General features: G+C 38.6%; 1 protein-coding gene and 1 pseudogene across 1 annotated transcript in view; both read left to right on the top strand.

The window, feature by feature from the left end:
- The window catches only part of METTL16 (methyltransferase like 16), an 85,661-nt gene that overhangs the window by 20,490 nt on the left and 51,963 nt on the right, over positions 1–13,208 (top strand). Inside the window, exon 2 of the mRNA XM_006891037.1 lies at positions 7,639–7,838. Within this exon, the coding sequence (XP_006891099.1) occupies positions 7,639–7,838 (200 nt within the window). The remainder of the gene's footprint in view (positions 1–7,638; positions 7,839–13,208) is intronic.
- On the top strand, positions 12,196–12,672 carry LOC102859439 (annotated as a pseudogene).

The raw sequence follows: 13,208 nt of genomic DNA, 5'->3' as shown, positions 1-13,208 counted from the left end.
CAAAGAATTGAGCCAGTTCATGACTGTCAGTGATATATTTTAGTAACAATTTAAGGATATTCTGCTAATCTCTCACCATTCATATTAGGACCATTTGGATTATACTTCTTCCCAAAACTCATTTGTTTATTCTTTCGGCAGTTCATGGTATACTTAAAATTTTATCAATCACCACAATTCAAAGGTATCTGTGAATCTGATGAAAAACATAAATAATGTGGGTTCGGTCAGGTGTACCTTAGTCCACACAGTGACATCCTTGCTCTTTAGGGTTCTTTGGCAGCAGATTTTCTCATTGCAGTATAGGCATTGATTGTGAACTCCTGATCTTTTGGTGAGCAGGTGAACACTTTGATCACTATTCTGTTAAGGCTCCTTTTATCAAACATGTTGTTATATACCATCAAGTCACAATTGATTCATAGTTTGAAACCCTCCAGTGAGTTTCAGAGGCAGTAAATCACATAGGTCGGGGGGCTAGGAGGAAGGTAGTACTGTTCATCTTTGTTGAGCACCTAGTGGGTATGAACTGCATGCCTTTGGGTTGACAGCGCAACTCCTTACCAGTAAATCATCAGAGCTCGCTTAAGCAAACATTACTGTTAGATGCCATCAAGTCGACTATGACTCATAGCGACTCTATGAAGATCTGAACACTGTCCTATCCTGTGCCATCCTCACAATTTCTGACATACTCAATCTCATTCCTTCAGTCACCATGTCAGTTAACCTGGTTGAGGGTCTTCCTCTCTTTTGCCAAACCCTCCACCTTTTCAAGCGTGATATTCTTTTCCAAGGAATAACTTCTCCTAGCAACATACCCCAAAGTATGTGAGATGAAGCTTTATCATCTTGGTCTACAAGAAGCCCTTTGGCTGCACCTTCTCCAATTAATAGCTGTTTGTTCTTTTGGCAGTCCGTGGAATTTTCCGCACTCTTCTCCAGGACCACAATTCAAAACCATCACTTCTTCTGTTTAGTTACTTATCCAGCTCTCAGATGCATAGCAAATGACTAAAAGGACCATAGCCTAAATCAGGTGCACTTTTGTCCTCAAACAGACATCATTACTCTCATTAATTTGGAGAGGTCCAATTGTAGACTTTCCCAGTGCAGTATACCTTTTGGGCTAGTGGCAAGCATTTTTGCTTTCTTTTTTTTTTTTCATTTTTGCTTTCTTGATATTAAAATACAGTCCATATTGAAGGTTTCAGTATTTAACCTTCTACAGCAAGTGTTTCAAGTCCTTCTCACTTTAAGCACGCAAGGTTGTATCATCTGCATAACGAAAGTTATTGCTGAGTCTTCCTCCAGTCTTGATGCCACATTTAAATTCCTTATCTTTTCAATAATAGGGTATTTTTAATGGTACTGTAGTACCTCTTTCTCTAGCGTTGTGATTGATGAACCTTTCCGTTTGCTTGACCACTGTGCCACCAGGTTTCCTATTCATAACTGTAGCTTTTAAAGATTTTAACTTGGATTATCTAGTTTTTATAACTTCCTTGAAATATTATCCAAAAGTGGTAAAACAATCATGTTAAAAATGTATATTGGTCTTACTGTTTATCAGGTTTGCTTTTACAAGGTACTTCATAATTTTTTTTATGTTTTTGTATGCCATTGTCTTGGAACTGACTTACAGCTGACTCTTTAGTGATACTGCCTATGAAAATCCACTAGAGAAGTGATGGCTCATCTTTTTCTTGCACACCAGCTAGTGGATTTGAATCACCTGCCTTTGGGTTGTTGAAGCTTCTTACCACAAGGTCACCAGAACTCCTTAGGTTTTTACTATAGTGGTCTTAATAGTCTTATAGTCCTTTGTACTCTTACTTTGCTTAACATAATGTCCTCTAGATGTTTTCATTTTATGCAGTGTTTTCTGAATTTATTGATTTTTAGTGTTACATAGTATTCATTTGGGTGAATGTACCACTGCCTCTTCAGTTGTTCATCAGTTGATGGGCACTTGGGTTATTTCCATCTCTTTATTATTGTAAACAGTGCTGCAGTGATATACATATATTGCTTTGTGATTACTTTTTTGTGAGGGGATGTATGTGTATATATGTGTTTGTCTCAGTATAATTAATGGAGCAGATGGTATTGGTTACATTGAGCCCACTGCTACAGTCACTGTGTCTATCTTGTTGAGGGCTTTTGTCACTTTCTCTTACCTTCTACATTTCCCAACCTGATGCCCTTTTCCAAGACTAGTCCTTCCTAACAACATGCCTTAAGTATGTGATAAAGTTTTACTGTTCTTATTTTAAAGAAGCATCCTAGTTGCATTTCCTCCAATACAGACTGACTTGTTTGTTCTGTTGGTAGTCCATGGAAAACTCAGCGCTCTTCTCAAACACCACAATTTAAAGGTACCAATGATTCTTCTGTCTTCATTCATTTTCCAGTTTTCAGATGGAAGTAATTGAAGACTACAACTTGGATCAGGCGCACCTTAGTCCTTAAACTGACATCATTGCTCTTCTACACTTTGGAGAGGTCCCTGATAGCAGATTTTCTCAGTATAGCACATCTTTTGATTTCTTGGCTACTGTTACTCTGGATGTTGATTGTGGATCCACATAAAATAGTTGACAACGTTAATCCTTTCTCTATTTGTCATAATGTTTCTATCACTGTATATAAAAAGCCATTATCTAAAAAAAGTTTTTTTAAAGCCGTTATTGTCTAGAGAAAGCCCTTATGTCCTGTCATAACTGTGACCAGATTAGGGGTGTTGCATCCCAACCTAATCCCCTTAAAACTGATTGGTTAATCATATCAGGTCACATCATAGGGAAATGATTAGCTCATTAATTTAATGGCCTTTAATCTTGTCTCATCAACATCATCCTATTCGAGCTCTCTGGCCTTATTAAGTGCCATCAAGATGTGAGATGAAATCTCAACATTCTTGCCTCAAAGGAGTACCCTGTCTGTTCTTCTTCCAAGATTAGTTCTCTCTCTTCTTGCCTCCTATTAGTAAAAAAAAAAAGCTTTATTCCTTATTCATTATGCAACTCTCAAAAGCATGAGGAACAATTGAAAATATGACTTGGATCAGGCTTACTTTAGCTTTAAACTGAGATCTTTGCTGTTTAGCACTTTACACAGGTTTGTGGCAACATATTTGCCCAGTGCAGTACTTTGATTTCTGCTTCTTTGAATGTTGATTGTGGATACAAGTAAAATTAAATACTGGACAACTTGCACGTAAGTTAACCGCTGGCCTTGTTCTTGACAATACTGAGTTTTTCTACCTTCTCTTTTCACTTAACGTGCTAATTTGGTCCTGTGTACTCAGGTAGGCAAGTTCTATGTTTATGTTTTTTTTTAAACAGATATTTAAGATTAATAAATTATTGGTTGTTCACCTTTCCACCATGTAATCTCTGGCCTCATTTCTTTCACCAGGGCCATATTTTCCATCTACCTATCACTGTGACTCATAGCGACCCTATAGATCGCTACAGGGTCGCTATGAGTCGCAGGCGACTTGACGGCACATAACAACAACAACACAACAACACCTATCACTGTTTTGTATTCTAGTCACCAGTTATTATTAATTCATCTTAACTTCATGTTCAATCAATTTCAGTCTGCAGTAGTTAATAGAAATTTTTTATTTTGGCCTTTTTTTTTTTTAACTTTAGTGGCTAAGTAATTATTCTCTGTGTTATAAAATCCTATCCTTTGTTAACATCATAGGATTTACAACATACAGAATAACTGCATAATAACTGCAGTTGTGTCCTAGCCAGGTTGACTCATTTTTAGGTGGGAGATGACACATGAAGTTCAGTGTCTATGACACTTCTCACATATCCTGTGACTTTTATATATGAGTTTTAAATGACCCTTGCAACAAATTAGCAGACCCAGCATAGAAGTAGAGAGTACAGCAGACGACAGGTTGATGTCAGATTTGGTAAAAATGAGAAGGGAGGTATGCCTGACTTCTGCCTCATAGGATTCAACTTTAGACTGATGCTGATGGTGATTCTCCTCTCTTGCTAAGTTAGAAGAGGTCTGCCTTCTAGTTTTATAGGAACAGGAAAGATAATTAGGCAGTTCTGAAGTTGATTGAGTTAGGCAACTCTGATCGTAAAACTTGAGGTTACAATTCTTCTACTACTCACAGTTCAATCTCCTTGACTGATTTCTCCTTGTTTCTCATTGCCTTTTTATAAACAAGAACAGTTAACCTTCTTTCTAATATTTTCAGTTTAGCATCATTCTGACATAAACAGCTACGTTTATCATGTAATCCAAAATTTCTACTTCTTTGTATTCTAGTTAAGTGTCATCGCGTTTCCTACAATTTATAGTGACCCTGTGAACAACAGATCTAAACCTTGCCTTATCCTGTAGCATCCTCACCACCCCCAACATGTTCCAGCCCAGTATTATAGTTAATGTGTCAATCCATCTTGTTGAGGGTCTTCTCTTTCTCTGACCTTTCTCCTTTCTCGGTATGAGGTCTTTTTTCCAAGGACTGGTCCTTCCTGACAACATGCCCAGAGTATGTGACATGAAGTTTCACTATCCTTTCCTCTAGGGAGCACCCTGATTGCACTTCCTCTAACACAGACTTATTGGTTCTTTTGGTAGTCTGTGGAATATTCAGTACTCTTCTCCAATACCACAACTCATTAAATTTACATCCTTGCTATTTTGTATTTCTTTCTTTTTTTTTTTTTAGAAAAACTTGTTGAATTTTTTTATTTTATTCTTTTTTGTGTGTTTACCGTCAAATCTGATCTGACTTGTACAGGAGGAGATTGCCCCTCCTTTTCCAGCAGAGAATCTAGTGGATTCGAACCGACTATTTTACACTTTTGAGAGGTCCTTGACAGCAGATTTTCCAATATAATGCGTCTTTTGATATCTTGATTGTTCTTACCCTGGGTGTTGATTGTTGTTGTTATTGATTGCCTTCCAAGTCGAGCACGACCCTATGAACAAAAGATCTGAAGCCCCTCTACAACTGTCAGCATTATCAAAGTTCATAGAGTTTCCAAAGGCATGTTGCTTAGGAAGTGGATGCCACTCCTTCCAAACCTGTCGTAGTATGCTATGTGCCATTGAGTCACCTGTGATTTATAACAACCCTGTGTACAGCAGCTCTGAGCCCTTCCCTGTCCTAAACCAGTTTCACTAATTCTGACACACCAACCCCCATGGCCACAGTTACTGTATCAATCCATCTCATCCGGGTTCTTTCTCTCCTGCATTGTCCATCCACCCTTCTGAGCATGATGTCCTTCTCCAAGCACGGATTTCTTCTGGCCTTGTGCCCAGGATAAGTGAGGCCGAGCTTCAAAATCCTAGTTTCCAAGGAGAGATTTGGTTTCACCTTCTCCAAGACCTATTTATTTTCTTGGCAGTCCATGGTATGTTCAAGACTCTTCTCCAGCACCATAACTCGAAGGCATCTATTCTTCTTCTGTTATCCTTAGTCATTCATTGCACAACATTCTGAAGCATAATATGTAACTGAGAAGACCATGGCCTGAATTAGGTGCACCTTTGTATCTAGGCTGACATCTTTGCTCTTTAGCACTCTGGAGAGGTCCATGACAGCACATTTTCCCAATGCAATTCGTCTTTTGATTTCCTGACTGCTGGTGTTAAGAGTGTTGATTGTGGATCCAAGCAAGCTTTAATTGCTGACAACCTCAGTCTCTTCTCCATCTATCATGGTGCTGCCACTTGGCCCAGTGGTGAGAATCTTTGTCTTCTTGATGTTGAGCTTCAATCCATATTGAAGACTACAGTCCTTGACCTTCTGTAGGAAGCACTTTAGATCCCCCTCAGTTTTAGCAAGGTGTTGATTATGGATCCAGCTAAAAGGAAATCATTGGCAATTTCAGTCTTTTCTTCATTTATCACAATGTTGCCTATTGGACCAGTGGCGAACTTTTTTCTTCATGAGATATAATCCATATTGAAAGCTATAGTCTTTAATTTTCTGGAGTCCTCTTCACTTTCAGCAAGTAAGGTGCTGTCGTCTGCATCCACTTCTGTAATAATGCAAAGACTTGTACTAGAATGACCATAGCCGCCGCATTCTTTTAATCAAAACCTGGAAACAGTCCAGATGTCCATTGACTCTGTATCAAGGTCCTTTCTGGGACTATCACCACAGTCTTTGCCTCTGGAGCCCCTTTGTGCATCTCATGGTCTTTAGTAGTATAACCCTTGACCCATTTTAACAGCTCTTTGTTGAGCTTACTTACCTTCTCTGTCTCTGCTTCTGTTTGCTGCTGCTTTTCCTGGACCTTTTTGTCTGGAAAACCTCTGGGGTTAGCTGCATAACTCATGGTTAATTTAAAGACCTGATCCGTCTCAACTGGGGTCTCAGTCAGACCAGTCCCCCACTGATAATTCATTTGCTGCAGCTATTTCATTTATCTAGTCTTTTGACCAATCCCTGCAAGGTACATATCAGTCACCCAGGACCAGACAAAAATATGCATCCACAAGTTATTTACAGCTCCAGAAAATGCCATTTAACCTGGACAAAAGTTAGAAACCCTGTAGGATAGGAAATTAAGGCAAAAGTAATTCTTCAAGGTTTTGGGAGAAAATTCTTAAGCTGATTTTCCAAAGAAACAAGCTAAAGGATCACATAAACTCATTTTACCACAAAACTAAAAATTATTGAACTGTCAAGGTATTAAAAATAGTTTCCTCTTAAATTTGATGTCTGTAATACATAGAGCTCTGTTGACGTAGTGAACAGAAAGTTATGCTGCCAAGCCCAAGGTGGGTGATTTTAATCTGCGGCCCTCAGGACTGGTTCAAATTGTTTTTCTGTCAGACATTCTTCTAGGTGGTATAGCACTAGTCTGTGCGTTGTTGTACAGTGGTAACTCATGGTTGCTGTGATGCTGAACGCTGTGACACTAATGTGCCAAGTGTGATGATGGTTACCCATGGCGGACAGTGTTTGCTGGAGCTTCCAGATTAAAACAAGCCTGGAAGCAGGAGTGGCATCCACTTCTGAAATGGCTTGCCTCCAGGAACTCTGTGAACAGCGCTCAGGTCTTTCATAGGGTCATTATGAGTCCTCTATGACTCGATGGCACCTAACAATAACAACAGGAGTACCTCTTAACTAGCTTTTGCATAATAGTTACTATGTACCAGATTTTATGATAAGTACTTTACACAGATTATCTCTTTCAAATTCTGTAATGTAAATACTACTACACTGTTTTACTGATGAAGAAACAAGCCCAGAGGTTAAATAACTTGTCCAAGGCCACTTAGCTAGTGAGGAGGCAGTCGCGTGGGAACCTCTTTGCTTTATGTTTGGAAATGTATTATGTTTGGTGGCAAATTATTCTGTTTTTATCTTCTGTGATAGTGTTAAAAACACCCATGCGTTTGCCACTTTGCTGCACACTTTATGAAGCTATTTGTGTGTTATTGCTGTAGGAAATTCAGATGGGGTGTTGGTGGTGCCTGGCTGCCAGAGAGATAGTAGTAGTGTTGTTGTTATTATTGTTAGGTGCTGTACTTGTGACTCATAGCAACCCTATAATAGGATGTTAAAACTTATTATTCAGGATTTCCCCCCCTTCCCAATTCTCCTAGTCTTAATTTTTTTTTCCATCCCCTCAGTCTTAATTTTAAGGATCCTGAAGCAGTCAGAGCTCTGACCTGTACTCTCTTAAGGGAAGATTTTGGACTTTCTATTGATATTCCTTTGGAAAGACTAATTCCCACAGTGCCACTGAGACTTAACTATATTCATTGGGTAGAAGATCTGATTGGTCACCAGGAGTCTGACAAAAGCTCTCTTCGAAGAGGAATTGATATAGGTATGTGGTTTTTCATTCTTTTTTGGCTAAATACATTTTTGCAGAGTCCAGTCTTTATAAACTACATTGGGTATTTGTGGCATGTAAGAATCAGAGTCTTATTTTTTGTGTATTATAATATAGATTATTACCTCTTGTTCTTAATGGCCATTTCTGTGGATTTTCCCCCCATTGCTTTCTCTTGAGAAGGTATTGTCAGTATTAAGCAGCAAAGGTGAGTATGGATACTCGCTTTCTTTTCCAATTCTGTATTGCTGTCTGCATTTTGGGGACTTTATTTTTATTCTGAATTTGTTAGCATTAGTATCATAATATCTTTGTTAGACTTTTCAGATAGTAGCCAATTAATGAAAGATTATGTGGGCTTAAATGCTTTCAGGAATTTCTTTGAAAGTATATAAACCAAAATTAAAGGGAAGAGAAAGTCACTGAGTTAATATAAAGCATTATTTTTTTTTCTGTTGTTGTTGTTGTGTACCTCCAAATTGGAGCTGACTTCACAGTAGGAGATTGCCCCTCCTTCTCCAGTAGAGCATCTGGTGGATTAAAATAAGATACTCTTTTAATTATGAATTTCTATAATAGAGGAGTCTGTCCTGGTTTGTGTTTTTTTTTTCTCTTAAGAAAGTAAGTAGAATGTACATCCAAAAACTTCTCCAACATGGTAAAAAGGGAGGCCACAGATTGGGAAAAAGTGTTTGGTAATGACACATCAGGCAAGGGACTTATATCTGGAATTTATAAAATACTTGAGCACCACAAGAAAATAAAGGTAAACAACCCAGTTGAAAAATGGGCACAGGCTATGATCAGACCCTTCACCAAAGAAGACATTCACATGGCCAACAAGCACATGAAGAAATGTTCAAAATCCCTAGCTTTAAGAGAGGTGCAAATCAAAACAACTATGAGATATCATCTCACCCCAGGAAGAAGAGCAAAATTTAGCAGAACAGCAAGCATCAAATGCTGGCGAGGTTGTGGAGAAACTGGAACCCTTATTCACTGTTGGTGGGAGTGTAAAATGGTGCAACCACTGTGGAAAGTGGTGTGGCGCTTTCTCAAAAAGTTGCAAATAAAGATACCATTTGACCCAGCAATTTCCACTACTGGAAATTTACACTAAAAAAACCATATCTGCCACCCAAGCAGATATATGCACACCCATGTTTATTGTGGCTTTGTTCGCAGTAGCAAAGAGCTGGAAACAACCCAAGTGCCCATCAACAAATGAATGGATAGAGAAGCTCTGGTATATTCACACAATGGATTACTATGAAAAACAAGGAACTCATGAAATATTACTCAAAATGGATGACCCAGGAGGACATTATGCTGAGTGAAATATCTCAGTCACAAAAGGATAAATATTGCATATGGCCACTTTTTTTAAATTTTTTTCTTTTTAAATAATTTTAATGACCATTTACAGAGATTTTGGATTTCCATTCATTCATTGCTGCACTTCTCTCCCCGCCCAGGGCCCCCTCTCCCCCTTCGCTCCTCTCCTCCAAAAGCAAAAGAAACACTCCCTCCCTGGTACACAATCCCCCTGCACCCCTCCCACCTCCCCAAGTACACTCCACCATGCAGCCTCAATTGTGGACTCCTATGATAACCATAACACCCCATTATATATCGCTTCTAAATTATTCACTCATAGGGCCACTTTTGTAAAATGGGACTGACATCGGGGTTGAGGGAAGACAGAAGGAGGGAAGGAATGATGTATACTGCATTGAAACAGATGAGGGAGAGAACTGTTTAAAAGGGATATGTGATTGGGTATTATTGTGTTGACAGGAGTCCAGAATGAAGGCTGCAGAGTGGAGTGGACTTGGGGGGAGGGATTGCATAAGAATGAAAGAGTTTTTACTTTTCAAGGAGAAGAGTGAACTGGGAGGAGGGAGTGGGTAGGTAAAAAAGTGCAACAATGAATTAATGGAAACCCTAAGTCTCTAAACGTTCATTAAAATTAATAATAATAATAATAATTAAAAAAGAAAGTAAGTAGAACTGTAGAAGATGGAGCCAGGGTGGTGGTGGTGGTAGAGGAGGACCAGGGAGTTGGAACCAACCCACAGCTGGAGGGTTTTCAGAGGCAGTTAATTGGGAGGAGACTATCCATCTTTCTCCTACAGAGTAGCTGGTGACCTCAAATTGCAGCATAGCTTCTTGCCACTAGGCCTTTCTAAGTGTATATTTATCATAACATTACTTTCATTTGATAGTTTTAGTTTTTTAAACATTCTTTGACCTTAATAGTTCTTTACAGGAAATATTGAATTAAAAACTTTGTACTTCTATTTATTTCTAATATACCTAGTTGTTATTTATTGACATGATTAGATTCCAACATTGAGATATTTTTGTGAAAATCAGTGTTCTACAAAGTGGAGATATCATTACATAACTGCCAAACTACTGAGAATCACAGCCCGGCCAAGTTGACACATGGCCTCAACTATTACAGGCATTACTCTTGTCTTGCACATTGGCATTACCACTAGATATAAAAGGTTAATGTACAAATACTGCATAGTGCCACTGTTGTGATACAGGACTGACAGAGGGGTTGGGAGGAGGCTGAGAAAGACGAGATACATAATGTATACTGAATTGAAACAGATGTGAGAAAGAACTGCTTAAAAGGGATATATGATTAGGTATTATTGTCATGATAGGAGTCCAGAACGAAGGCTGCTTAGTGGAGTGGACTGGGGGAAGGATTGTGTAACAATGAAATAATTTTTTTCTTTTACTTTTCAAAGAGAAGAACAAACTTTAGAGGAGGGGTGGGCAGGGAGAAAAGTGCAACAATGAATGGAAATCCACAATCTCTGTAAATTTTCGTTAAAATTAATAATAATAAAAGTTTAAAAAGGTTAATGTGCCAAACAGTTGGATAGTATCCTTCTCCCCATTGTCAGGAATTCAAAATGACAGAGAACAAGATAGTCAATAAGTGACAAACTGAAAAACTCATTGATATTTAAGTCAGAAGCCTCTTATAACTGACCCTCCAGTGGGTTTTTGGAAGCTATAAATCACATAGGAAGAGATTTTTCATTTTTCTCCCATGACCCACACTGGTAATTTCAGAGGCCCCCCCCCTTTGAGTTAGTAGTGCAACTTCCTATGGACTAGCTCACCAGAACTCCTCTAAGGGAGGAATTGGTATGTGCTGTCAAGTCATCTACAACTCATAGCAACCCTATGAATAGATCTGAACCCTGTCCTATCCTTTGCCATCCTCATTATCCCTGATATGCTTGAGCTCAGTGTTAACAATCACTGTGTCAGTCCATCTGCTTGAAGGTCTTCCTCTCTTTGTTTGACCATCTCCCCCTTTCTCTGTCATATCCCTTTCAACGGACCAGCACTTCCTAACAACATGCTTAAAATACGTGAGACCACCTTCCTTGCCTCTGAGGAGCACTCTGGCTGTACTTTTCTCCACGAAACGTGTTTGCTTTTTTAGCAGTCCAGGGAGCATAGTACTTTTAAACTTATAAATCATCTTTGTGCACTCCGTATGAGCTAAAAGTACTACGTAAAAATAATGGAGTTTATCAAAGGTCCTATCCTTTTATATTCATGGCAGAAAATTGACTGAAGCGTTACAGAAAACTTAAAAGCAAGAAAGCCGATTTGGTATTGATACGACAACACTTTGGGGATATAGGAGGTTAATGAATTTTAGCTCTTCACAAGTCATTCTTTGCTGAAATCATATCTGTTCTAATTAGGATTTTATATAAATTTTTCTCCTCGACTCCCATCAGTTTGCTCTAATTCTATGATTATATACTTTCTATTTTTATTTATCATTATGAAAATTATTACCCATTTAAAATGTCATTTCATTTTCTAGTGCAAGTTTTTGGGGCTGGGGAGTTGAGAATTTTGACATTTTAGGGGAAGAGGGATGAGAGTCTTTTGCCTACATTTGTAATTCTGGAGGCCCCCGATCTTTAAACTGCTGGAAGAATGTATATTTCTCTTTGAAAAAGCAAAATTGAAATATAGAGAGCTAGTATAAGAATCACATGCCTGTGGTCTGATCTGTATTACTTGTTCCAGTAGAATTGGCTTACCAGAATGGCTTACAGAAATTAGGATGTGGTTCCATTTTTTGAACATACATGTAAAGGTTTCATTAGTCAAGATTAGTCTTTGTATAGACAATATATATGGTTAGTAGATAGTCTGCTCCAAGGGAGGGCGTCTACATGCAAGTTTAAAATTAAACTCAAGCGTCTCCTTGTGTGCAGCCTATCTCAGCTGGTCTGCCAGAAGATCTTCTGAGTTCCAGCCCTAGTCCCCTGAGTGGCCTCAGTTCCTCTATGACAAGATAAAAGAAACAATCATGAATCAGGAAAAACTTGCCAAACTGCAGGCACAAGTGTACATTGGATAAGTAACTGCACGCAGAAAGAAGGTGGTTCATAGCTACAGGAGATGACTAAAAACTTCAGTTCTCCTTAACGAAATTAGGGGTAAACAGTATCTCTGGTATTGAAGAGGCGAATATGTTTACAAATCAAGAAATGGTGATTCACTTTAATAGTCCTAAAGTTCAGGCATCTCTGCCAGCAAACACTTTCACCATTACTGGCCATCCTGAGACAAAGCAGCTGGCAGAAATGTTACCTAGCATCTTAAATCAGCTTGGTGCGGATATCCTGAGTAGTTTAAGAAGACTGGCTGAAGCCCTGCCCAACAGTCTGTGGATGGAAAAGCACCACTTGCTACTGGAGAAGATGATAATGATGATGCAGTTCCAGATCTTGTGGAGAATTTTGGTGAAGCTTCAAAGAATGAGGCCAACTGATTTGAGTTCACTTTTGAAGAAGATAAAATGTGACAAATTTGCTTTGAGTTGCTATTTTATATTGTGACTGCTTTTTAAATTTGTATTGTTTATGGATCTGATAAAATCTAGATCTCACATATTTTTAAGCCCAACAAGCCTTTTGGACATTGCAGCTCTTTTTAGTCTCTGCTTAAATATAATTCATTTTTTGCAGCTGAATAAACTGAAGAAGCCTGAGAATAAAATTTGAAACAAAGGTCAATAAAGTTCTTTGCCTGGTTTAAAAAAAAAAAATTAAATCGTTAAAGAGTAGTTCAGTTCTGCCAGGAATGTTACTTTTTTTAACTTTATTTTTCCTTCAAATAACAACTTCAACAATTTCGGGTGTTGATAAATTTAATATTGTTGTTGTTGTTATGTGCCATCGAGTCGTTTCCGACTCATAGCGACCCTATGCACAACAGCTCTAAACCCTGCCCTATCCTGCGCCAACCGCACCGCCTCCGACACACCCATCCCGATTACCCCAGTCACCAAATCAATCCATCTCATAG

This window comes from Elephantulus edwardii, unplaced genomic scaffold (assembly GCF_000299155.1).
Source record: "Elephantulus edwardii isolate Elephantulus edwardi_28Jun2011 unplaced genomic scaffold, EleEdw1.0 scaffold00094, whole genome shotgun sequence".
NCBI classification, from domain to species: Eukaryota; Metazoa; Chordata; class Mammalia; order Macroscelidea; family Macroscelididae; genus Elephantulus; species Elephantulus edwardii.
Note: the sequence above shows the minus strand (reverse complement) of the source record. Positions and strands in the feature narration are given on the sequence as shown.